The sequence below is a fragment of the Puma concolor genome, chromosome B4, assembly GCF_028749965.1.
Source record: "Puma concolor isolate L17-30 chromosome B4, mPumCon1.1.hap2, whole genome shotgun sequence".
NCBI lineage: Eukaryota > Metazoa > Chordata > Mammalia > Carnivora > Felidae > Puma > Puma concolor.
In genome coordinates, this window is record NC_141673.1 from 96,024 (window position 1) to 121,962 (window position 25,939).

The following is a 25,939-nucleotide window of genomic DNA, read 5'->3' on the forward strand; positions in this document are numbered from 1 at the left end:
ATAGTCTAGGATCAATGTCGCAAAAAGCCAGAGGTCCCTCCAGGTGGCCAAGGCAATTACTCTGGGGCCTCTGCCAAGAATGGTCCCGGGAAGGAAACAGCCCCACCCAGACACCAGAACTTCCCGCACTTTGAACGTTTCTCTTAGAGACCGTAGCACTAGCAGTTCATCACTAAATGAGAGAGGAGTGCTAGGTTCCAGCCATAGTGAGCTGCAAACGAGAGCTGCCCAGCAGCCCTGGCGGGCACCACAGCTCCTGCCAGCCACATGGAGGGGCCGACTCCACACGCTCACTGAATCCTCCGCTCAGCCCCCTGCCTCTGGCCAGAAGCCAAGAGTGGGCAGTGGGGTCCACGCCACTGGGGACTGTGGTTTCACCCAGATCTGAGGGGTGAGGGGAAGCAGAGAGGGCCAAAGGAAGTGTGAACGAGAGAAGGGGGTGCAGAGGGAAGTGGGAATAGGAAGGCAGGGCAGAGGGATGGCTCCGTGTAGCTGGGCTGATGAGGTAGCGCTCCGAGGACTCGAGGATAAGCGATTTCAGAATACACGTGCTATTTGTGATATACGCGATTGATAGATAACGGTGTCAGTCTACCCAGTGAACAGGTGCGCATTTCTGTGTGAGAGGCTACCGCACAGAAACCCAGCATCCGTCACCAGAAGGGGCTTAACGACACAGCCCCCAGAGTACAGTGAACAGAGAGTGGGGCTTGGGGCCAGACAGATACCACCACTTACCAGCTGCAATAGACCTCTTTAGAACCTTAGTTTTATTGTCTGGAAAATGGAGAGTATGCTGTTATCCATCTGAGAGAATGGCTGTAGAAGTGAAATAATATGACCTGGCATTTTCCAGTGCAATATCCGGCCCTTTTATTTCCCACGAAGGACCTGGCTGAGTGCCCACTTCATGAGAACCCACCATGCTGCAGCCCTGAGCTTGGTGCTTCAGGGTGTCACCGTCACCATCTCACAGGGGAGGGACTGAAGTTCACAGTGGCTCATCCAAGACTACAGAGCTCAGGTGCAACTAGCTGAGAGTTGATATCCAGGGCCCTCTGACCCCAAGCTGATGCCAGGGAATGAAGCAAACTGCCGACATTGGTGAGAACATGTCACAAGGGACTTGTGTTGTTTTAGGTTTTCCAGCATCTGGACCCCCGTAACAGCAGCTGATTTTCCTCTGGAGACCCACCCTCCCTCACTCTCAGCACCTGTTTGCTAGGTGGGCTGGCCCCGTGCCCCAGCTCCCAGGAGAGCACAGGACTTAGGCCTGCCCAATGGAGGCCTTACAGCATCCCTGACCCTGCTGATTCATCCAGGGGAAAGCAGGGGACCCATGTGAAGCCAATCAGAGGCTGGACTTTTGCAAGAAGTGCCAAGTCAAAGAGGCTCCCTTTCCAGTGCACCTGTGGGGTAGGTGGGGTACAAAGCTGGCACCTGTGGGTCTTGCCCTGCCCCATCCCATGTCCAAATCAGAACACAAACACAGGGTCATGGCACAACCCAGAGCCATGGGACAAGAGACCTTTACCCTGACAGAGGAGAAATGCTCAGGGTGCCCAGCCACCCCATGGGAGCCAGCAGAGCAAATGACAAGACCCAGGCTCGCCTGAGCCTGATCGTGGGGTCCAACAACCAGTCCATCTGAATCATGTGTCTGTCCTTCAGTGATATTTATCCTAAGCCCCCTCCCTAGATTACAGGTCACAAAAGACAGTGCTTGCATTTAGCTTAGTTCTTTCGTCTGTTGAGCAAACATTTATTGACGGCCTGCACTGTATCAGGAACTGTGCTTCCCACTTTAAGTGGCTTTAATTTTCACTGGGACCAAAGGACATAGAGAACAGAGGGACTGGCAAGGGAGGAGAAGCAGAGATGAAGATAGGGGATGGTCGAGGGTGGGTCAGGGAACCCCCCCGTCCCCAGGGGTTAGGTCCTGCAGAAGCCCAGGACCTGGGCTACTCATCCCAAATGGATACCCTGGCCATGCCCATAACGCCCACCCTCAGGGTACCTTTGGCATTGCCCTACTGGAAAGAGGGCTTTCACATTCAGCTGGGAGTTGGAAGAGGCCAAAAGGGGAGAGGGCCCCAAAGCGAGCCCCTGAGATGACAGGAGCTGAAGGACAATATTCCTGGACCACTTAGGGGAGGCACCGTGAGCTTCCCAAGCCCCCACATATCTTTTGAACCCTTAACTGGAAGAAGGTAAATCAGACAAGCCCTTGTGAATAAGACCGAATCCCTCACTTTGTGAGCTGTGCCTTCCAAGGCTGACAGGAAAGGGCCCAATAGGCTGGTCTTCAGGGAGCAAGAAGGAGGCCAGGCAGTGGCACCTCACACACCCCCCCCCCGACAAAGCCAGAAGAGGGAGGAGGGCCTAAAGGGGTACAGAAGGCAAAGAAAGGCAGCTTGAAAAGGGCAGACAAGGGCCAGCCAGGGGGTTACCAGAGCTGCCTCAGACCAGCACCAGTGGGCAGGAACCAGCTCTCCCACCAACATCCATGGAGCCCACAGGCCCAAGGGGGACCCCTTCAGGAGCAAAGCCTTGGGAATGGGGTCCTCAAGGAAATATCCAAGGGACCAGCCCAGGGGCTCTGGCAGCTCTACCAGAGCAGCACCCCAGCCCCTTGCTCAGCAACCCCCACCCCCATTTCCAGGGCACAACGTGGCCTCTTCAAGTCCTCACCCTGGGCAAGAGGTGGGACGAGCAGACAGACAGAGGAACAGGGAAGGTACGGAGAAGGCGAGAGGGCAGATGGAGTATGGAGGGATGCTGTGACTTCCCCCTAAGAATGGCTTCTTAATGCACTTTGAAAATGCACTGCAGTCTGTGTTTAAGGGGCTCGGAGGCAGAGCAGAGAGACAAATTTTTCTGGGGCAGAACACAGGGAGCTGCTGGTGCATCCCAAAAGGAAAAGGAGTCTGTGTACTCTAAGCCTCAAAAGGAAGCAAGGCAGGAGGCAGCTACAGGAAAGGTGGCACCAGCCATGTGGCCACAGGGAGGATGGGGTTGGGGGCCCACAGGCTCACAGCGAAGCTGAACAGTGGGGGGAGGGGAGTGGGTTGCAACTCCAGGATGGAGCACAGAACAACCCGTAACAGGAGAGGCAGCTTTGGTCAGGAGCAAAAGAGTGAGAGCCCACAAGAACCCCCCGAGGCAGGGCGTCTCCAGGAGGGCTGTGGAGGTGCTCGGCCCCGCTGGGTCTCTGATGGGTGCCCAGCCCCCACTCCTAGCACCAACAGGATGGAGAGAACAGCGGCCCCAAGATTTCAGATCCCTGAATGAGACTTGTCTCACACAGACAAAGCAAGGGCAGACAAAGGACACAAGTGGACAGAGAGGCATGCCACGGACAGGTAAGGGGTGGGATAGAATGGACTGGGGAGGGGAACGGAGGAAACCTCCGATGGTGGACAGACAAGAGGAAAAACACAGGGTGGGGGGGGGGCCATGGACACGGGACAGGACCCTCCCCACACTGCCCTGCTCACCGAGCTGCCGCGATGGGCGACTTCTTGGCAGGGTCCAGCAGGCCGCCCAGGCCACCAACCGGCTCTTCCCCCAAGGAGCGTGTGTCTTTGTTGAGCTGCTGCAGGCGAGAGCTGAGCTCACTGATCACAGTTGGTTTGTCATCTTCAGGCCCTGGGAGTCCCCGGCTCTCCACGGGGTCCCCCCACAGCTTGGACCTTCTCTGGAAGAGGTAGCGAGGGCGAGCAGGTCCGGCAGCGGAGGCCAGCCCGGCAGAGGCGGCATGCTGCTGGGCCATGAGCTCACTGTCCGAGGACTGCTTCAGCAGCGGGTCCCTGAAGGTCACCGGCCCCTTCCCCAGCGGGGACTTGAGCTTGGGCTTGGGAGGCACTGGTGGCTTCTCGAGTAGAAAAGTGTGTCCATCGGCGAAGGAGGTGTGGGTGTCAGTGAGCTCCCCACTCTCCGAGCTCAGGGTGGACATGCTGGACACCGTGGAGATAGTGCTTGTGGTCTCCAGGTGGGGGTCGCTGGAGCTGCGTGTGTCAGCCTCCTCCACCCCTGAGTCAGCTGCAGATTCAGGGGCAGGAGGCGGCTCGCTGCTCGGCTTCCCTGAGGCCGGGCCTGGCACCACGGTGGGTGAGGGACCTGGGCCAGGAAGTGGGGTGGCCAGCAGGACCCCGTTGGCAAACTCTTCGGGAGGCGGCACCAGCCCAATGCGGGCTAGCTCCTCCCTGGTCTCCTCATCACTGGAGGACAGCTGGGCGGGCGGCAAGTTCACAGCGAACACCAGCTCTGGCTCCTCCTCGGAGCTGCCCTGGCCCGGCCCGGGGTCTGTCGGAGCCGTGCTGCCAGGGGGCTGAGCCCGGGGGCTCGCCAGGGGCTCTGCCACCACTGCTGACTGTGCGGGGGCTGGGGCCAGCTCCGGGGTGCCCGGGCGCTCCTCTTCAGCCCCCAGCCCGCTGGGCTCCTGCCCATTGCTGGTGGCGTGCACGACGATGAGGCCGGCCGGCCGCTGCAGGGATGTGTCCAGGACGCTGAGGATCATGGACTTCTTGTCCTCTGGCGACTTGCGCTCCTCCCGGGGTGCTTTCTCCGGCTCCCTCCGAGCAGGCACAGGAACCCAGGCGGGGCTTCTTGGGGAGAAGGCTGGGGAGGCCAGCGCCCCTCGCTCAGAGTCGCGGGCCTGTACATCCACGAACAGAGGCCCAGGGCGGTCAGCATCAGGGCTGTGCACGGGCGTGGGGGACCGGGAGGGCGCCTGGGAGGCCAGAGCACGTTCTCGAGCTGCCAGGGCGAGGGCCAGGGGCGAGCTGGGGTCCAGGGGTTTGCCGGTGAGTGGGTGGATGAAGGTGGAGCCTGAAGGCCCAAGGCTCGGGCCGCTGACCAATGGCTTCAGAGCAGAGACGGGGGAGGGCAGGAGCAGGTCTCGGCCGGTGGTGGTGGCAGCGCCAGCCCCCAGCAGGCGCTCATCGATGGAGCGGGAGGGCTGCAGGGAGGGCAGGTCTGTGCTAGGTGTGCTGCCCTCGATGGCTCCCACCGACAGGAACACGGTTGAGCGTCGCCGCTCCTCCAGCCGCCGGTCCTTGCCCGGGCCTGGGCCCCCGAACGCGAGGCCGGGGCTTTCCCCGGGGCCGTAGTCAAGGCCGCTTGGCCGAGGCCCACGGTGAGTCGGAGAGGGCTCCCGGGCGAAGCTGCCGCCACCCGGGCCAGGGCTGCCCACTGCCAGGGCTGCGCGCTCCTGAGCGTCTTCCACCTGCAGCTGCTTCACCAGCGGGCTCTTGCGGCGCTGAGGCTTGGACGGCGCGAAGATGCTGGCGCTGAAAGCGCCCAGGTTGGCGTAGGGACTGTCGGGGCCCGGCGGCCGCGGCCGCCGCTTTGGACGCTCCGGTGGGGTGGCCGCCGGAGGAGGCCGGGGGGTGTCGCCCGCCTCCGGCGCCGAGTCCTGAAGGATGATCATGGAGCGCGCACGCTTCTGCCGCTCCGGGTAGGGCAGCGGACCCAGGGGCGCGCCGGCATCGTACAGGCCCGCGGCCCCAGCGCCCAGGCGCGCCTCCAGGCCGGGCTTGAAGCTGGAGCGCACTGTGTCGTAGGCGCGGCCTGGAGGGGGTGGCGGTGAGAAGGCGGGGGGCGGCCCGGAGTCGAAGTAGTAGGGAGCGGGTGGGGGCGGCGGTGCGGTCTGCGGCGGGGGCGGGATGCCACGGCCCTCACGCACCGTATCTTGCATGGACGTGCTGCGCGGAAAGCGCCCTTCCAGCAGGGACGCCAGCTTTTCATCCTCCCCTGCGGACAGAAGGGCCCTGGTGAGACCCCGGCGCCGGCCCTGTGCAGGGGCCAGCCCTGCCATGACTCCACCTGAGGGCAGCCATGGCCCCAGATGCAAGGACTGCGAAGCCACCCCCTTAGAAATTGGCGGGAAGCGATACCCAGCCGGGGAGGACGGGGTCAAGAAGGGCACGGAGGCTGGGGTCTGAGAGAAAAGGGGACAGGGCAGCCCAGAGCAGGAGATCTGAGCGAGGCCCCTAGTCTGGGCTCCTCCCTGGATGCCAGCTCTGCACCCCAAGCCCAGTGTTGAGTTGGGGGGAGGGGGCTTTTAGAAAGACTTGGGGAGAGGTATTCTTTCAGATATAAGGCAGAGGAGGGCCCCACCAACAGACTGTGAAAGGACCCAAAGTCTTGGGTTCGGGCCAAGACCTGCCCAAGCCCCATCACACTGAGAGGGCCCAAAGAAGACACCCAGGGAGAATCGGGGCAGCCCCTACACATCCCCCCACGCGGAGTGGTGAAGACAACTGCACAGAAGAGGTAGGGGCGGCTGGTGCATGGCTTCCATCCAAGACTGAGCAAGGCCACATTGCAGCAATGGAACAAGCAGGTGTCACTGGGAGTTCCCTGGTGGCAACCAGAGACGGGAAGAAGAGAGATGGTCAGAAATTAGGGGGACACTCTCCCAGAGTAGGAGTGATGCACGGACTGTAGTCAGAGGGGCAGCAGGACTGTGGCCAGCTGAGCCATGCATCTGGCAGAAAGAAGGCTGGCGCCCAGGTGAAAAGGTGTTTGTGAAAAGACAAGCCCTGAGAGGCTCCATCCCAGAGACCCAAGTGAACGGGACCGGACACACTGCCCGGTCACTGCTATAACCTCAATGGCTGAACTTCAGTGAGGGAGGGTGGAAGGGAAGGAGGAAGAGCTAAAGTGGAATTGCAGACTAAGCACCTGACCCATGTGTCAGTTGTACTCCCTATGGGCTGTGTGGCCCCAGGCCGGGCCCTGGGCCCCCCTGAATCTCAATTCTCTCATGGGCAACACAGGCTTAAAATGAAACCCGCTCTGCTGCCCGAGTTAGGGTCTGTGCAAGAGCAGGACTGGGATGCTCAGGGCCCTCATTGTCCTGCTGCCTGGCTAGAGCCTGGCAAGACCTCCCAAGTGTCCTTGTGGGCACAATATGGACACTTGTACCGTACGCATGTTCAGTTAGGCTGCAAGTGTTCGACGGCCCAACCGGAGGACAGTGGATGAATGTTTCCTCCATGTTGATATGCACAGGTCTCTGGTGGAGTGCCTTGGGAATCTACACTTGGCTTCACTCTGTACTTGCTCGCATTTTTGCGAACTCACTACAATGCAGATTGCCTGTTCCCAGCCACCTCCTCCTTTAGCCAAGGTGGTCTCCCCAGGCCTCCCACACTGCACGATCTACATCTTGTCCTGCATGACAGCTCTTCACCCCGGGCGCAGCAAAGGTGGGCTTTCGTGTGGCTTGAATTCTAGCATTGGAAGTTACTGTCTGACATTACTTAATCTCTTAGCAGGTCAGTTTCCTAATCTCAAGCGAAATGCTGGCCCCTGTTGTGGGGCTGCCACAGCTGGAGGCATTTAAAGCCTACAGCATGGGGCTGAGCACCTAGAAGCATCCCAGGAAGGAGGCCGAGATCATCATCATCATCATCATCATCATCATCATCATCATCATCATTTTTAGGTCTGCCTTCCACCCCCATGGCTGGACACAAGATTTGTGCCAGGTTCTTTTGGGGCCTCCTCCCCCCCTGCACAACTTATCTTATGAGACAAACTACATGGGGAAAAGCTTGTGCTCCTAGAAGACTCAGGAGATTTGGCATGCCAAATTCTAACTTAGGGTGAAGATAAGTCACTTGCCTGGGATGAAGTGGGGAATCTGTTCTGATACCACCCAAGGTGGGGTGGGGACCTCTGCCCAATGAAGAGTAGCAAACATTTCTCAAACACTGTGTTCCAGCCTCAAGATTCAGGACCTGCATCTAGGAACAGTATCAGTGGTTGATGCCTATACTCAGCCTCTGAGTACATACAGCCCACTGGGTGAGCCACATCGTAGACTTGGAGGCAAGTACTAGATGGGACTCAAGTTTATGGACCAGGACGCTGAGGTTTCCAGGACTGAATCATGTGCCCAGGACATGGGTGGGTGGGGGACTCTGGGAATCTGACACCTTGACCAACACTCACATTGGTGATGGGCAGCAGGCCAGGGCAAGGAGCCTGAAGATGAACCCCTCTCACTCACTCACAGAATGAGCACAGGAGGGTCCAGGAGGAATACCCACCAAGAGGCTCACATCCTGCAGGGAAGGCACTGAGATCTGGACCTGTGGTGGTCAGTCCTGGGACTGGGCTGGGCTGAGCGACAGGCCATCCAGGCAGACTGAGGCCAGGTGCAGAATAGCGAGTGTTGGTACACCCAGGTAAGAAGGAAATGGAGACAAATGCCCCCAGATGAAGTAGGAGAAAGCTGAGACTGGTCCCCAAGGCCCCAAGGCAATGAAGAGCCCACCACGGGTGAACTGGAGGGATATGGGGTGGTATCTGCTCTGCAGAAAGCCCCCTTTGGGCAGGTCTGGGCAGATGGCTGGCATGATGTCTTACCAGAAGACAAGGTAAGACCTTGGGCAAGTCACTTTACCTCTTTACCTTAGTTTCCTTACCTGTAATACAGAGGTACTAATAGTATTACCTCAACAGGGTTACTGTAAGTATGAAATGAACCAGTGTGCATAAACACTGTGGTGTTTACTCTGATGATGAACAGATGATGGGGGAGCTGCAGTGTATGCAGACCGATGGATGGACAAGTGGGCAGGTCTGTGAAGGAATGGATGGAGAAGTGGGCAGGTGAGAGGGGACTACATGTCTAGAAGGAAGGGCAGTGAGCGGAGCTTGTGAGATGCCCCAGTCTGGGGTCGAGAGAGATGGCTACATGAGAGGCGTGACAGCGAGTGTGAGGCATGATGAGGCCCCAAAGAGACAGGTACAGAAGGCACAGAGGCTAAGGACACAGCCTTGAGAGGACCCACATTTGGTGTGGAGGTGTTTTTTAGGTTTACATCTTGTCCTGAACAGGTACAGCCTGAGAACAGAGGAAAGAACCAGGAAATGTCCTAAAGCTCTGGGGAGGTGAGCAGAAAAATCAAATGCCAGTTGAGGTCAACAAGAGAAGGGCTGGTCATGTGTCTGCTGGAAGGAATGCCCTGCAAACCACTGGTGACCCTGGTGGCAGCAAAGTCAGTTTTAGGTGTGGAGAGAGCTATGCTGCCCCAAGCTGAGGAGCAGATGAGGACAGAGACAGCAACTGCAAGTGACTTCTGGAGAAGACTGGCTGTGAAGGAAAAGAGAGATACAGAGCAATACCTGGTGGGGGGCGCAGACTGGATGGGGAGGAGTGTGGGGGGACGCAGACTGGACAGGGAAGAGTGTGGGGGGCACAGACTGGACGGGGAGGAGCGGATGGAGGGGCACAGACTGGACGGGGAGGAATGTCGGGGGCGCAGACTGGACGGGGAGGAGCGGATGGGGGGGCAATAGTGGACCAGAGCAGGGATGGGGACACAATGGACAGGAAGTGGTGGATGGAGTGAGGAAGCCTCAAGGGTCTCTTTTGACAGTTTGTCTGGATTTGGGGAAAGGACGGATCCCACATATGTCCACAAACAAATGAGATTCCTGGGCTATGACCAGGGAGATGGGGTTCTCAGAGGAAACCTTAAAACCCCAACTGGAGGGTTGGGAGAGACAGGGTCCTCCAGCCCCACATCCACCCCAGCCCCACGCAACCCCCAGCCCAGCCGTACCTACAGACTTGGTCCGTGGAATCCCCTTCCGCAGGGAGCCGGGCAGCTTCTCTGGGCCCGGAAGGCCCTGGCGCTCAAATAAAGACTGTTGGAGTTGGGGGGTTAGAAGGAGGCTCTAGGGCACTGGGGGTCCCAGTTCTCCATCCAGCCCCAGCCATCCTTCTAAGCCTGAGATCAAACACCCCACACACTAATCACAATGGTGCTGGCACCAGTGGGGCCTGACCCAAGACTCAGACCCAGGCACAGAGACTCCAGAGAGCAGGGGCATAGCCAGTGGGGGCGTGGGCATAGAGTATTGGGTAGGGTTGACATGGACAAGGCTGGGGGAGTAGCCCAGAAGATGCCAAGTGAGAGGAGTCGGGGGGCGGGGTGCAGAGACACTGCATTGTACCCTCAACAGGGCTGGGGTGCTCTAGGTGGTCCTGGGTGTGGCTATGCAGGAGGCACTGGGACCCAGGGCCAAGAGTGAGCACTCAGCATTTGTTAAACTGTGGCCATCCTGGGAGGACAAGATTTCCCCACGTGTGTGAGAAGCCATGGGGTCCTTCACCCTCACCCCTGGAGAGGAGGGTCCAAATGACGGACTCCCACCCCAGAAAAATGCACAAACGCACAGTAGGGGACATGGAGCTCTGACCCCCGCGCCCCTCCCTGCCTCCTCCCCTCCCCATGCCCCCCCCCCCCAGCTGCTGGGGTGGCTTACACTGATCTCAGCAGGTGTGATCCTCCGACTCGTGGGCCGCTGTTTGACAGTGGCAGCTCTGGAGTCAGCGTCCGCGATGTCTGGCCTCAGCGTGGGCTCCGTGGCGGCTGCCAGGATCTCATCCAGCTTCTCTGCACAGCCAAGGGAGGCACCATCTCAACCACCTGGACCCTGAACCTGCTCCACCCTCGTGCACCCCATGCTGAGTCGTCCTGATGTTAACGGAGCCACTGGGCCCTGCCCGCCTGATGTCCCTTCTTCCAGACCTGAGGCCGGGGGCCAGAAGCCGAGTAACATGCATCCCATCTGAGTCCCACTCCCGCCTGGCCGCTCTGTCCTCCAAGGGTGGTCCAGGTCACCCTTCGGACCCCACTCCAGGAAAAGCCTGACTGACCATTCGGGAGAGGACCAGGACAGGGACAGCACTGTTTGGAGTTTCAAGTCTTCCTGAATTTGTTGCCCTTGGCCCTGTCCCTTTTCTCCTCAACACCTGGCACTACTCATCTGTCTGTAGCTGCTGCACCAAAAGCTAAGCTGCCTCTGATGGACCTCAGCCCTAGGACAGACCCTGGTGTGCAGCAGGTGCCCATGGAAGGTGTGAATAAGCTACAAATGAATGAACAGGGGACACTGCCTGAAAACAGAACTCACAGTCCCAGGCTAGGGACCTAAAAATATGGCTCCACGCAGATGAGCAGGCCAAAGAACCTCCATTCCTGGAAAAGCAGCCCCACCCTGGGTGGGAGGTGCTGATGGTGCTGAAGGGGCTTCCACGGGCCCCTTGAGAGGAGGGTAAGGAAGATGGGGGGTGGGAGGGGTGGGAAGCTGATGTGTGAACGAGGCCCTAGAAGGGAGAAAGGCACCAGGAGGCCTCAGGCAGCATTCTTTTCAAATCCATCATAAAGAAAAGCTTTGTTTGCTTGTTTTTATTAAAGCTGTTTAGTACTTTTTAAAGTGGTGTTTTTGATTATCAACATGACTTGGAAATTGTGTTAAACGCATGTGTCTGAGAACTGGCAGCTGTGGTCCACTCAGGGCCGGATGTGGGCTGCAGCAGGAGTTGGGGGCAGCTCCCGTGCCCACATGGCTGCCACAGTGACCTCGCCCCACTCGTCACTCAGGCTCTGAATCCCCAAGCCCTCAGGGCCCATGCCACCCTAGAGGGCCATGTGTCTGGTCACGCCCGGGCTTTCGCTCTCCAAGTGCCTGTTGTCAGCCCCAACACCTCCCACCAGCACCTCCTGGCTCTGCCTCTGCAACCCACTCGGCAACTGCCACGGAGAAAGAAGTCAGAGCTGGCCGGCACCCAACCCGGACCAGACCCACATCGCGTACCACCTCTGTCCTGACTTAACCTCTCTGTGACTCAGTTTCCTTATCTGATAAAACAACCCTAAAATGGTGGCTGCTTCAGTGTCTACTGTCTGTACCTACTGTCAGTGTCTACACATGACAAGTGCTGCCCTGCCTGGCTCAGGGGAAGCACTGAACACACACGGTGCGCCTTCTCTCCCCAGAGAGCCCGTGAGCTCTCAGGAGGAAAGAGCCAGTACCATCCCCTGCCTGCCCTGAGCGTCCAGCCTGGGCCCTGAGTAACACAGGAGTTCAGCAAATGTTACAACTCACCAGAGCATGCTCCATCTACAGACTAGCTTACCGGTCCTGGGTGTAGCTCCCAGCGCCACTGGTACCTGGGCCCAGGTGCACACCAGGAAGGGCTCGTTAGAGGGATCATCTTCTTTGTTTTTGTAATGAAGCAAATAATTCCCCTTTGGAAGCTGAAACCACCATCACCACCCTGCGTTCGGTCCTTGGTGATTTTCAGTGAAAAGAGCTTCTGATGAGCCTTCTCCTCTCATTCCTCACAACCACACAAAGAAGATACTGATACCGCCCTCATTTTACCCAAAAAGACACTGAATTTCTGAGAGATCTGAGTGCTCCAGATCATAGATTCAATAAGTTAGGGGTCAGACTTAACAACCACATTTTCCAGAAACCTCAGACATAAAGACATGAGTGAAGTAAAAAGTGAGCATGTGCTCACCCGAGCTGTGGGTTTAGAAGCTGCATCTCTAGCTCCGGAAGAACTCAATCCCAGAGACCAAAAGCAGAGTGCACATGAAGTTAGCAAAGCAAATACTGTTGGAGGTAAGGTGATCGTGCTGGGGCCAGGCAAGAATTATTTCCAGAAGAGAAAGAATCAAGAATTCTCCGAACTAACAGCTGGTGAGGTTGACACCAATCCCCACCGTTATTAGAAAATATATTCTTAAATTATTTTAGATACTCAAAAAAGAAAATGAAGCCCTCTAGGAACCAGGTCTGGGGCACTGGGAACCGCACATTCCCATCAGCCTCACATACACTGGTTATCAAGATTCCACATGTGCTGGCGACACAGCTCGATGTGCAGCTGTTTAAACAGCCAGAACCCAAGCAGGTATGATGGGCCCCAGGGGTGAGGAATCACCCGTCACCTCCCCTACAACTGGAAGAAGTGCACAGGCCGCAGCATGGCACCCTGGGAGCTCCGCTAATGATCTTAGGACAGAACCAAAATATTCCAGAAATAGCTTGTGTCTGCCTCATAGAGTGAAGAAAGGCGTCCCTAGGGGACACCCAGTTTTAATACCTGAAAAGACACCAAGGAAAACACTTCACCTGAGATTACGGCAAGGGTCAACAGGAGAGCTCTGAGGGCCGGACCACAGGCCATGCTGGAGAGCCTGGGCCCAGACAGATGGTGTTGGTGTGCCCCCAGCACAGGGAAGGCCCTGTGGATCCCAGAGTGAGGGATGGGTGGGCACCAGGCACACGGACAAATGGGCAAACACACATGCCTGGGGCCACAAAGCCACCTCAGGCTTCCCTCTGGCTCTGACTCCTATTCAGCAGAAAGAGTCTCCCGTCCACTTGAGAGATGGAGAAGACTGGCAGAGGCCAGGCCCTGAGATCTCACCAGATGCTGGACCTCAGACTCTGTCCCCCCCACCATGGAAGCTACATTCTTTGCAGCCAGGCTGGACACACAGAACATACAGGAAGGAGCCTCAAACAAACAGGTGAGGCCTGATGGGAGGAGCAGGGGGTAGTGAAGTCAACAGCCTGGGCTATGTTGGGCAGAGGAGCTCCAAGCTCCCTCCCCAATGCTGTGGGGCCTAGACTCCTGTTCTGAAGGGACCATCAGCACTGGACTAGACCCCACAACAGATCAGCACAGAATGGGACCCACACACCAGGCACAAGGAGCCCCCAGAAAACAGGCAGAAAGAAGCAAATGGGCCAGAGCTGAGCACCCAACACTCTTGCCCACACTGGCCCAGTTACCATGCTCCCTGAGGAGACCCACAGCTGAGCCCTCTGAACCTTCCCCCTACCCAGCTCTAGAACATGGCAAATGGTGTGGCCTCCACCGGGAGGCTTTCCCAGCTCTGCCTCACTAGGCTGCCCCCACACTCACCTGAGCCCCCAAAGCCCATGGCTGTGCCACACTGTCACACCCCCACAGAGCCACACCCCTGGACCCCCCCCCCCATCCATCCTTCCCCAGCTCCCTCTACTGCACCCCCACCAGATCCCCAGGGAGAAGGCCAACAGGAAGGTACAGCCCAGGCTTCCAGAGCACCCTGACTTGACATGGAGCCTCTTCACACATCAGCACTTCCCTGGACAGGGTCAAACAAAGCTGGGGTCATGGGGACACAGCAGATGACTCACCCCCTTTCCTTCTCCGAATGGAGGCTTGCAATCAAGAAACAGAGCACAGGGGTAAGAGGCAGGCTTCATCCATCGGCATCTGGGCCCCCTTCCAACTCCCACCCCTTCCAACAACCGGGACCTCCCAGATCCTGTACAACCCTGGCCTAACCCTCCCTATCAGACCCCAAGTGGCAAATGTGCCCAAATGCCAAGTTGGTACCCAGCTTGAAACTCAAGGTGGAAACAACCACAAGCAGGTATACATGCTTGTGTGTATGCATACACATGCACATGCACACACACATACACATCCATGCACCTCCACTCACACATATGCATAATTGCACTTATGCACACACAGGCATGCACACACGTGTGGAGATGTCCACACACAACTTAATCATACTCAGTTCAATCAAATGTTTGTTCAGAAAAAAGGCAACCCCCGCCCAAAAAAAAAAGTTCAGAGGCCACTAACAGTTGCAGTGGTCACCCTTGAGTATTCCGTACAGTATCAAAGAGCAGGTCAATGTGTTTGCCAGACCACGGCTAATCAGATATCACACTCAAGCACGGCACCTGCTCTAACATTCCCATCATGAAAGAAAAAGGGACCCAAAAGCCCCAGATTTCTCACAGGAAGGCAGAGAAATAGGAGAGGTTTAGACCCACCAAGGCCCTCCCTGGCCTGAGTCTCCACTGCTCTGTGCAGCCGGCTCATTATTGGTTCAGGCAGACGGACATGTGGTGACCACTGACCATGCTGAAGGGCACTGGGAGTGCCCCACCCTTCCGTCTCCTCCCACCACCTGCTTTAGGAGGAGGGCTCCTACCCCAACCTCTTCCTCTCAACCCCATTTCCGCCAGTCACCTCGGGCCTTCATTTTCTGGACACTGCCACTACCATCCCCCACAGTATGCTCTTTACCTCCTCTCCCTCCTGCATGACCTTGCTTCTCCCCCACACCCACCAAGGAGCAAGAAGCCATATGGGCGTGAGTCTCCACCCTTGCCACCTGCTTTTTCTGCGGCCTCACACTTTCCTTTCTTCCCAGGTGTTCAGGCCGTCTTCTCAATAGACCACAGCATCCTAACAGGTTCTATCAGTTCTTAACAGTGTGACAGAGAACTGACATGTTTATGCTGCCAATGAGCCTACAGGTCTTATTTCTATCTTATAAAAGCACAAACACTGAATCATGGGATGACCCCTTAGGTACCCAGGGAAACCCTGATGCTGGCCTGGCCTCCTCAAACCTACAGAAAGTAAGCAAGCAGTCTGGTTTCCCCCGACAGCTGTCCTCTGGAGGCAGGAGTAGCTTCTCCCTCTCTGAATGGAGCTACATAGAGTCTAGGTCCAGCTTCAACATAAGCTGTGAGCCCGCCCTCACTCAGCAGTGTGCATGGAGGCTCTGTGCGAAGCTGTCCCTTTGTCCTTCCCCCAGACTCTGCTCAGGAAAAAAATGGTGGAAACAATGCTGACCTGAGGCAGCAAGAGAGAACACCACCGAAAGACAAGGGTGTACGGAACGACCCTGTCACACAGCAGCAGGAGGGCCCCGGATCACAGCAGAGAGGAAGGAGCTTCTTTAGACAGAAGCATCCCATAAAGCAGAAGGCAATTCTTCTGTTTCCGCAGAGCTCAGTCCCCTGGCCCCTGGATTACAGATCTCAGGCTGCCTATGCACCTCTTCATGCAGAACTAGGAGGGTCCCTTCTGAACATGCAGTTCATCATGGCTATGTGACAGCCTCTGGAAGGAGACTCCTGGGACCCACCCACCAAAGCCTTGGTCTGGAGTCCAGCCGGACCCAGGTGCCTACGGGTACTGGTTTGTCAATCAGTTTCCATTCTCAATCAGTATGACAGATCGGCTCCCCCATAACTAGTCTTGGACCTTTGTGACCCTGGGGCCAAAAGTCTGCCAGCTTCTCTGCCTCACTCTTCAATGAGTGGGTTTAGTTGGGGACAGAATTCTAGGTGGAAAGGCATTTTAATTCAAGACTTTAGTTATTGTTCCATTGTCTTCTAGCATCTACTATTGCTGATGAGAAGTCTGCTGTCAGTCTAACCATTGTTCCTTTCTATGTCATCCAGCTCCTTTCCCTGGTATTTAAGATTTTTCTTGTCTATGGTGTTGTGAAGTTTTACTATGACAGCTCTAGATGTAGATTTGTTATTTCCTTGCTTGGGGTTTATACTTCTTCAAAATGGAATTTCATGTCCTTATTCAATTTCTGAATATTCTTAGCCATGTACTCTTTAAATATTGCCTCTTCCTCATTTTAATCTTTCCCTCTGGGACTCTCATTAGACTGGGATTTTCTCATTTGTTCTCCATCATCTCTTATCTCTAGGGATATTTTCCATATCCCTATCCTTCTGTGCTGCACTTGGGATAATTTCCTCAGAATTACCTTCTAATTCACGGTTTCTTTCTTCAGCTGAATCTAGTACACTGTTTATCCCAGTCATGGATTTTTTAATCTCAGTGACTATACCTTTTGTTTCCATAACAGTTCTTTAGGGATCTTTTAAAATCTGTTTATTCATCTTTTGGTTTTTGGTTTTTGGGTTTTTTCTTTTTGGTTTTGTTTTTTGTTTTTGTTTTTGTTTTGTTTTGTTTTTTTTTGTACTGTCCTGTTCCTTATGAGTTCTGTTAGTTTCCTTAAACTTTGTATTTAAACACCTTATTTTGCCTCTTTCATATTCTTTGATTTCTAGTTCTTCTGATGCTAATGCTGGTTCCTGGGCTTGCTTCTAGTTTTCCCACTTCTCATGGGTCCACAGCCTCATCTCTTGGCTTTGTGGGAGCAACAGAACCCTAGCCCCTGCCATTAGGGTCTATAACACTGTCCCAAGCCCTCATGGACTATGGAAGCATCATCAGCTTCCTCTCACTTAACTGACTTCTCTTTTCATTCTTGAGGTCTGGGAAATTTCCTTTGTCTTGAGTTGGCTATATCCTTTTGGCTTTTACTTTCTTCAGAATATTTATGGGGAAGAAAAGTATGACCATGTCAGCCTGACCTATCTTGGTGGCTGAAGTCCACACTAAATGACACTGCAGTCAAGAGTGTCTGCCTGAAAGGAGGGGGTAGCTCAACCTGTGGCCAGGACAAGGTCAGGGGTCACTCTATTTGTAAGATCAGGAACAATTTTCAGACACAGGTAAGTGTTCCTTCTATAGCTGGGAATGAACAAAGCCTGAAGCCAAGGTTGGGGATCAGTCTAGAACCAGGATCAGGGCCTTTCCTGTAGACAGGACTATCTCAGAACTCAGCCTAGGACCAGAGTCAGCATTCCTTCTATGGCTAGAGCCATAGAAAAGTCTGGGACTAGAACTGGGCCATGTATATTGGGATATGCCCATTATCAACTGCCACATATGTCAGGACACAGTCATGTATATCTGGACACGCCTATGCTGAGGCTATTAACAGTCACATATTTCAAGACATGCCCTACAACGAAGCTATTGGGGGTCATCCCAGGATTGTGCTCACAACGTGCCATACCAAAGCCCTGACATACTCTTATCTGCCTCTTGCAGCTTATGAGGGCCTGTCCCACCATCATACTAGTGATGTTCACACAGCCCTATGAGGTCAGCAGCTTGCTGTAACCCATGCTTAACTGATGAGTGAACAGGTGTTAGGAGGGCAAAATAAGCACAAAGATCAGAGAGCTAGTGTCAGCAGAGCCACGGCAGAGCCTAGGCCCCCTAACTTCTCTTCTTCCCTCACCTGGATGAAATGGAGGAGAGAAGTCAGACTGGAAGTACACAGAGCCAGAGGCGGCAGGTGCACATGCATGCAAACACACTGGGAGGCCAGGCCCTGCGCCCTATCAGTCCCGGTTGGCCCACTATCTATATCCAGCCCTCATGCCATCCATGTGTTGTACCCCTCCCCACCACTCCAGCACCCACCCATTTATCTTTGACCTATTCATACATCCGTCCGTCTGTCCTTCCGCCCCCCTGTCTCTACCTGGCTTTGGCCCCAGCTCACTCTGCCTGGCCTCCCACCCTGGACTGTCTGCCTGCCGTCCACCCCCCACTGCTCACCAAGTTCCTCAAGTTCAGCCGTCATGGACTTGGAGCGCAGGGTCAGCGTGGTGCTGGGAGCCCTCTTGGGGGGCGGCGGGGCTGCAAAGAAGAGGGAGGCCTTGGACCTCCTGTCCAGCAGCAGGCAGCGCGGCGTGGCCAGGTGCAGGTGCCACTTGCGCTCCACCGCCTGGATCTCCTCGTACTCCCGCGAGGATGAGTCGCACTGCGCCAGGATCTTGTTCAGGCTGCGGCTGGATGCAAACTTCTTCATGGCGCTGGGAGCTCAGGGGGTTGCTGAGGGCCCAGCGGGGCCGGGGTAGTTGGGGCCTCAGGAGGTAGGTGGTCAAGGGCCCCAGTGGGGGTCACGGTGCCGGCCAGCTCCCACCTGAATGCCCACCCTGCAGGCTCCGAGGGCTGAGCAAGGGGGCACCAGGGCCATGAGGTGGGGGCTGGGAGGGGTCTCCCGGCAGGCTGGGCTCCTGCTGCTCCAGGGCCCCCCCACCCCAGGCCCTGGAGGCCGCTGCCCCTCGGGGGACCAGGGTGTGGGCAGCAGAGCCAGGATCTGGGCTGGGCCGGCCCAAGCTGGCAAAGCCTCCCGGGCCCAGGCTGTGCCGCGACGTCGCGGGGAGAAGACGCTTTTCCTCTTCCCTCAGGTGCCGCCTCCCCCTTCCCTCCGACAATAAAGCGGCGGCAGCGTCAACCTCACAGTTGCTATGGCAACCCCGGCCTCCAGGCAGCTGCTGGCAGTGTCGGGAGGAGGGCTCTTCCACGCCAGGGGCTGGGGGGGACGCCGGGAAGGAGGGGGTGGGGATCTGAGGAGGGGCACCCTGGGGTCAGGGGTCAGAGGTCAGAGGCTGGGGGCCAGGGTTGGTGAGCTAACATCAGGGATTGGGAAGCCACCCGGGCCACGAACGTGGGTATTTCACCTAGGTTTAGGCATCTGACCTCCACAGTCTGGGGTCAGGGCGTGGGCAGAGGAAAGTGAGCCTGAGGTCAAAGGTCTCAGGTCAGGAGCCAGAGGGGAAGGTCTGAGCACAGAGGCCTGAAGCCCGGCCCCTCACCTCTGCGCCGAGCCCCGTCTTCTTCTGGCTTCCTCGTCACAGACACAACCTTCATGACGAGGCGGTTCCCGCCCTGGCGGATCAGAGCCACCACCTGCTTGTGCCCGACCTTCACCACGTTCACCCCGTTCACCTGGGACAGACAGGTGGGTGGTGGGGGTGTTCCAAGTGTGTCCTCCTTGGGGCTCAGAGGTCAGCACCCCACCTGGCTGCACAGGTAAGGACAAGCCTCACCTCGATGAGGAAGTCTCCTGTGCGCAGCCCGGCCCTCCAGGCCACACCCTCCACATCCACCGACTCAAGATACTGGAGCGCAGGGAAGGCCGGCGTGGGTGTAAACTCCTCGATGGGGGTCTCTGCTGCGGTGGGGGGGGTGGGAGGGAGGGGTTGGGAATGGGGGAGGGCAGTTAGGAAGGTGCTTCACCTGCGTGGTCCAGGTGGAGGCAGCTGCCACATAGCAACCTCCCACAAGTGGCTCCGCACGCCGAACAAAGGACAACTGAGGCAGCATGTCAGGGTGTCCTGGGGCTGGGGGGGCAGCAGGCAGTGCCACCCAGGGAAGAAACTGCCCCCCTCGGCCCCACCAGAAAGGACTCCCCTCCCTTAGACATGCTCCAGCAGAGATCTTGGAAATCAACAGGGGGAAGGGATTGCCTCGTACTGAGATATTCCAAACCAAGGATACAGAGTCAGAGCAGAGAAGCAAGGCAGGGGGACAGGAGCCAAACTAGCAGCGAGGGAGGCAGTGGGGGAGTCAGGGGCAGAGGATGGGGCAGGGGTGAGGCAGGGAGGAGAGCAGAGAGGAGGAGCAGAGACAAGACACATGCTGGCAGTCTGGCGGCCAGCCCCACACCCACTCTCGGTGCTGTCTACCCTTCCTTACCTTTGGCCCCCCGGAGCACAAAACCAAAGCCCTCATGGTCCCGTTTCTGTAGGACAGCCACCTTGTCGTCAATGACGTAATCGCTGGTGGAGGAAAGCAGGGAGGGGTGAGGAGAGCCCTGCCAGAGAGTACAGCTGGCCAGGCTGACCCCACACATGCCCCAAACAGGGTCCCACGGGCATGGCCCACCCCAGAAGTCACCCTTGCGCTGACGGAGGAAGGCAGAAGACAGAGGTGGGCTGGGGACCACCTCGCCTCCTCTGACCCCTTCATCCACAGGCCTCCTCAACTAGCTCTGGTCCTCCCTCCATGCCTGATATCCCAGCCGCATGCATGCCTACCCTTGCCCACCCGCCCACCGGCCCCCACCTGTACCTGTGTGAAGTGAGACTGTCATAGGAGCCCACTGTGTAGTGACGGAAAAGGCGCTTCGTCCGGTCTTCCCGGGTTTCTGAGGGGAGTTTCAGGAGCTGATGGAGGGCCACATCCTCCAACCGACCTGAACTGCCCCTCAACCATGCTGGTCACCAGCCTCTGCCAACACACACACCCCTGGCCTGGTTGTACCCACGTGGAAGTGAGGGGCCCAAAGGTCCTAAGGTAAGAAGGCTGAGGGGACCATGTTGGAAATCCTGGCTTCCAGGGGTCAGGATCCAGAATAGGGTAGGAGCTTTGGCCCATCTCTCTACGGAGTGGCTGCACACAGCCAGGGGCAAGGCCGGGCCATCTTCAGAAAGAGTCAGCAAGCCCCAAAGCCAGGAGCAAAGAAGCTGTGTACATGTGTAGGCCTAGGTGTGTGTGTAACTTGCAGTCACGTGTAAGTGCCGTGCTCATATAGGCGTGTGTGCATATGACTGTGGTCACGTGCAAGGGTCATGCTGCAGGCAACGCGCACTGGCATGGAGGTGGCGTTGTGTCCTCACTGAGACTCTCACGAGAGCCCACCGATGCTCAGTCTCCCAGGTCCCTTCCTCCAGAGCCTGCCTCTGAGTGCACAGGAGGTCCAGGTGTGGGGCTGATGTCACTGCATCCCACAGATTCCTGCCCCCATCTGTACTCTTGATCTCTAAGTCCCTCACAGCTGTTGCAGGGCTAGCCGGCTGTCCACCTGCTACTCCGCCCATGGCCGTGGCCTTGCTGATTTCCTGCAAGCGTGCAGACCCCAGTCCACATCTGCAGCCACAGCCCCTGTGCTCCAGGCTTTCTTCTCCAGCTGCCTGTAAGTTAAGATTCTCTTACACTCTAGCCCCCATTCCTGCCCTCCTGGCTTCCAGCTCTCCAGGACCCTGGAGGGCTCCCAACGTGGCTCCACCACCACCTCACGTTTCATCCACAGCTCCTCTCCCATTCCCTACCATTCTAGAATTTCTCAAGATTAATTCATTCATTCAACAAGTATTTATTGAGCTCCAACTGTGTACCAAGCACTGTTTGTTTTAGGCTCTGAGAATATAGTAGGGAACAGAACAAAGCCTCTACCCTGTGGAGTTTACAATCTATTAGAAGAGAGAGAACAGAGAGACAGGAAACAGGTGCATGCATGACATGTCAACTGCTGGCAAATGTTAGGAGAGAAGGGAGCAAAGTGGGGGTACAGAGAAAGTCTGCAATTCTAGGGTGGTCACATGATGGCTCATCAGGAAAGGATAGTTGGGAGGCACAGAACGTTAGGGAGCAGCCTGAAGACTCTGTGGGCAAAGGGCTTCCAGGGAGCAGGGGCACGCAGGGCAAAACCCACATGGCAGGGCTGGGTTTGGGTGTTCAAGGGACAGTGAGCAGCCATACAGCTGGAGCAGAGGGAGTGAGAGCGAGTGAGTGAGAGAGACAGAGAGAGAGAGAGAGAGAGAGGAAATGAGATCAGAGAGGGAAGCTACAATTGATTGTGAGCTCCCCATAGGTAAGGACCACCTCTTATTTATTTCTGTGATCCCAGCACCTAGCACAGCAGCTGGCATATAACAGGCCATGCAAGTGCTAACTGGAAGAATAGATGGGTGGACAACCGGCTGAATAAGTACATGGATGGATAGATGGAACGAGAGAGAAGCAGAAGGATAGATCAGATCAAAGGTAAAGAGATATTTAAGTGGATGGAGAGAAAAGAGAATGGGCTGGTGCGGGGAGAATGGATGGAACAAACGGTAGTGGATAAGTAAATGGATGGATAGGTGGGCAGGGTGGGTCGACAGAGAGGGGATAGCTGGATTGGTGGATTGATCGATGTATTGATCGATAGATGGATAGATGGTTGGGTGGGTGCGCATGTGGGTGGGTAGATGAATGGATGCAAGGAGGGGTTGGCTGGGTGGGTTGATAGAAGAGTAGACGGATGGCAAGAAAGGATAGTGAGTCAAGGGATAAATGAATATAAGAATAGATGGAACAGTGGCTGGATAGAACAAAGAAAGAATTCCTGTTAATATAAGAAGACACAGGTGTCAGGAAAAGTACTGGTCCAAATTGCAGGATCCTGCCACTAGTACGATTCCCAGTAAGTCAACAGACCCCTTTGAAGCCTCTCCTTGTAGAGCAGAAAAATTTACCTCAAAGGGCCCTCTAGGTTCTGATGGCTTGTAACCTGTCACCCTAACCCTAACCCACCCAGTAGCTCATCTGCTCCCTTCTCTCCTCTTCCCACACACTGCCTGTCCTAAGACCCTCTGTAATGTGGCTGCACACACCGTCCTGCCGTTTCCAAGGCCAGAGCAGGCCAAGTCTCATCACTGCTGATGGAGGGGGAGCATCAGACCCCTCCTTGCCTCCATCACACCCTTCTTCACATTGACCCAACGTTTGAAAATGTTGGAACGTTCATGGTACCTGCCTGCAGAAGGACCCCCTCAAACTGCACAGTTCATTAACCTCCATTTTTTAGATTTTGTCAAACAAATTATCCTAATTACATAACAAAAATTCATCTTCCAGTTTTATTAATCAGACATGTAAAAGCCAGCTCAAGTGAAAACACACAGCATGACCCCCTAAGTACTGGAAAGACAGGGAAGGAGGGATGGAGGGAGAGGAGGGAAGGAGGAAGGGGAGGGGCGGGGAGCTGGCCAGAGCTTTCCAGGTGCCCTACAGACCCTCTGAGCACACAGGGCTTCACCGCAGCTCTCAGCTCTCTGCCTGCAACTGCTTCTTTTACCCCTTCTGCCCCAGACAGGTGCCTGGGAGGTACACTCTCTGATGACCCTGGGCATCAGCCTGGCCCCCAGCAGTGGCCCCTTTGTGGCCTGTAAGTCCTTCTCTGTCCCAGTCTGCAGTCTCAGAAACAGATCTGTCTTTGGAAAGAAAGCTGGGCCTGTTAGAAGCAGACTCCCATTCCTGAGCTGCCCTCTGGCCTCCGGCAGAACTCAGCACTTGGTCCCAGATCAGAGCAGCTGGTGGCTGGTCTTCAGATGAGGACAGAGGTCACTCCCACGCCTTGCCAGCTGGCAGACCCCACAGGCCTCTCTCCCTCTGCCTACCCATGAAAGGATCCCATCTACTTAGGTCCCTTTTGGCTCTTTCAGGTGACAAACCCCAGAGCCACCCTGGTCTAGGAGCCCTGCAATTGTCCGGAGGCCTAAACTCCTTCTCCAGGTCACTCCTTACACTCTCCCATTTCGGGATTCTCAGACCACCCTAGCCCTCTCCACCTCTCACTCTGCTCTGCCTGGGCCTTCACCCTAACCCTAAACGACCTGAAGAATCGAGACAATACGACCCAGTCTCCTGCAACGCTGCAGCAAACTGGAAAGTTCCTCCACTTGCTCTCACAGCCACCTGACCGGCCTCACGCTCCCCAGTAAAGCCCCCCCATCTCTCAGCGCACACACTTGAGTTCATTCACTCAGAGGCCCTGAAGCATGACAGGTATAGCAGACTCTGCAGCCCACTGCCCTCCTCGAGATGAACTAACAACAGCCTCCACCTCTTAGACCTGCCGGGATGAGTAAGTGAGTTCTCATCTATACAAGTGCTTCAAACTATGCCACACGTCCAGACGCTGCTAGGAGCATGCGAGATGCCAGCACACGGAGATCTGCAACAGCAGGCCCGGCCCCCGGCCCCATCAGCTGACCAACCGCATAGCAGACCCCCAGCTTCCTTCGCGGCTCCTCTCCAACTCCTTCAGGGCAACCCCGGGGGCCCCCCGGGACTCACATCATGACAGCTGCGCGCCGGCATATCTGCTGTAACTGCTGTGTGTGCCTGTTCCTCTCTAGGCAGAGAGCCGGCCTCTGCAACCCAGCTCCCAACACAGGGCCCAGCACACGTCAAACACCTAGTAAACATTTGCTCTTCTCAAATCCCAGCTCCAGTCCAGACCTCCCCAACCCCTTCCCAGCTTCAGATCAGCTTCTGGATCCACACAGTTCTCAAACCAGAGTCTTCACTGTCCTCCCACAGGGGCGCATAGGACCCCATCCCTACTTGTCAGGCCAGAGGCCCTTTCTTCCCCACCCTCCTCCATGAAGTTGGCACCAGAACCCAAACTTCTGAAACCATTCCCCACCTGGACACACGGCCCCAACGACCCTCCACAGGCAGACAATAGGGGGCCATGTCCCTTATAGGCACCCAGCCACCAGGAGATCCGTCAGGGCAAGATAGGGAATGGCTGAGTAAAGTACTAAAGGCATCTGCTCAGGAACAGGCCAGCAGCTGCTCCCCTGCTTCCGTGGGACTCTGCCGTGCTCCACACAGAGCAGAAGTCCAGGCCACACGGCTGGGGGAGGAGGGGGGCTGTCCCCTTGAGAGACTCACAACCCAGGGCAACGGAGCACAGCAACCCTGGGCCCAAGCCCTTCACGTGCAGAGGCAGGGACGCATGCACCCTTGGTCTAGACGCGACACTGGTAACAATCACTGGCCACCACTTCTCCCACTGACTCTCTAAGGCAGAAACAACACTCATGGGTCCGGGGGCCCGGGAGCTATGGAAGGAACAGCCACTGTTTTCTGCTGGCAGGACCACCTCAGATCCCAACATCCAGAGGGCTGCTTTCTGGAGGCCCAGGCAGTCAGCAAGGTCTGACTAAAGCTGTCCACCAGCCTCAAGAACTGCAGCCTTTGCCCTCACAGCCTCCCTGCGGGCCGAGGATGGAGCCGTCCCCACCTGCTACCCTCGGACCATCCTGGCCCCAAGGCACCCACGACAGCCCCTCCGGGCCCAACTGGCCTCATTTCCTCTTGGCTGGCCCAGGCTTCCCTGCACTGCCCACTTGGACAATCTGTCCACCTTGGAAAGACGCCTCTTTTCTCACACTGACCTCTTTACTTATCTGCCAGCCACACAGGAATCTCACACCCCAAACACCCAGTATTTCTGTGATGACTACGTGTGTGTGTGTGTGTGTGTGTGTGCGTGTGTGTGTGTGTGTGTCTGGCGGGGGGTTATAGTCACTGGGAGCCACATGTGGGATCACATACAGATGCACATTCATAATACGTGTCCTATGGGCAGGTCACGTGTGTCTCTACAGCTGTAAAGTGCCCAGCTCCCTGCACATGTGCTCCTAAGTACGTACAGGGTGTGTGCACCCTGTGTCTGTCACGTACACAAGTTTGCGTACACTTCGGATGTGTGTTTGAGTTTACTCTAGTCCTTTCTCTGTGAATATCTACGGGTTTAACTCCAAGCAAGACCACAGGGGAGCTAGAAGGGGCAGTACCCCTCAGTAGCCACCCAGGGGATGGGGGGGGGGGGGGTCACTCACCATGCCGTGTGTCATACTGTCTCATCTGCACCTCCTCCACGCAGTCGGCCGGGAACCAGCCCGTGCGGCCTTTCACGGTCCCCTCCCAGAAACCGCCCTCCCCAATGCTGAGCACTGGAGGGACAGAAGCCAGATAGGGTGTCAGCGTAGAGCAGGACACTCAGGAACCCACCTCACCCACCACCACCTCAGGCTCAGGCTCTGCTTACCCTGACCCTTCACACACACCCCTCCTTCACCCTTTCTCCCCTTC

At 56.4% G+C, this 25,939-nt stretch overlaps 1 protein-coding gene across 5 annotated transcripts in view; it reads right to left on the reverse strand.

The window, feature by feature from the left end:
* Positions 1-25,939, reverse strand: part of SHANK3 (SH3 and multiple ankyrin repeat domains 3) — a 62,914-nt gene that overhangs the window by 18,659 nt on the left and 18,316 nt on the right. For 4 of the 5 annotated variants that reach the window (XM_086711882.1, XM_086711877.1, XM_086711880.1 and 1 more), the window contains 10 exons: positions 25,687-25,800; positions 20,360-20,435; positions 19,985-20,067; positions 19,336-19,460; positions 19,102-19,234; positions 18,059-18,139; positions 14,008-14,031; positions 10,288-10,418; positions 9,582-9,666; positions 3,498-5,754 (listed from right to left, as the gene is read on the reverse strand). In XM_086711882.1, coding sequence (XP_086568008.1) covers positions 3,498-5,754; positions 9,582-9,666; positions 10,288-10,418; positions 14,008-14,031; positions 18,059-18,139; positions 19,102-19,234; positions 19,336-19,460; positions 19,985-20,067; positions 20,360-20,435; positions 25,687-25,800 — 3,109 coding nt within the window. The remainder of the gene's footprint in view (positions 1-3,497; positions 5,755-9,581; positions 9,667-10,287; positions 10,419-14,007; positions 14,032-18,058; positions 18,140-19,101; positions 19,235-19,335; positions 19,461-19,984; positions 20,068-20,359; positions 20,436-25,686; positions 25,801-25,939) is intronic. The other variant, XM_086711878.1, reaches the window with a different exon arrangement.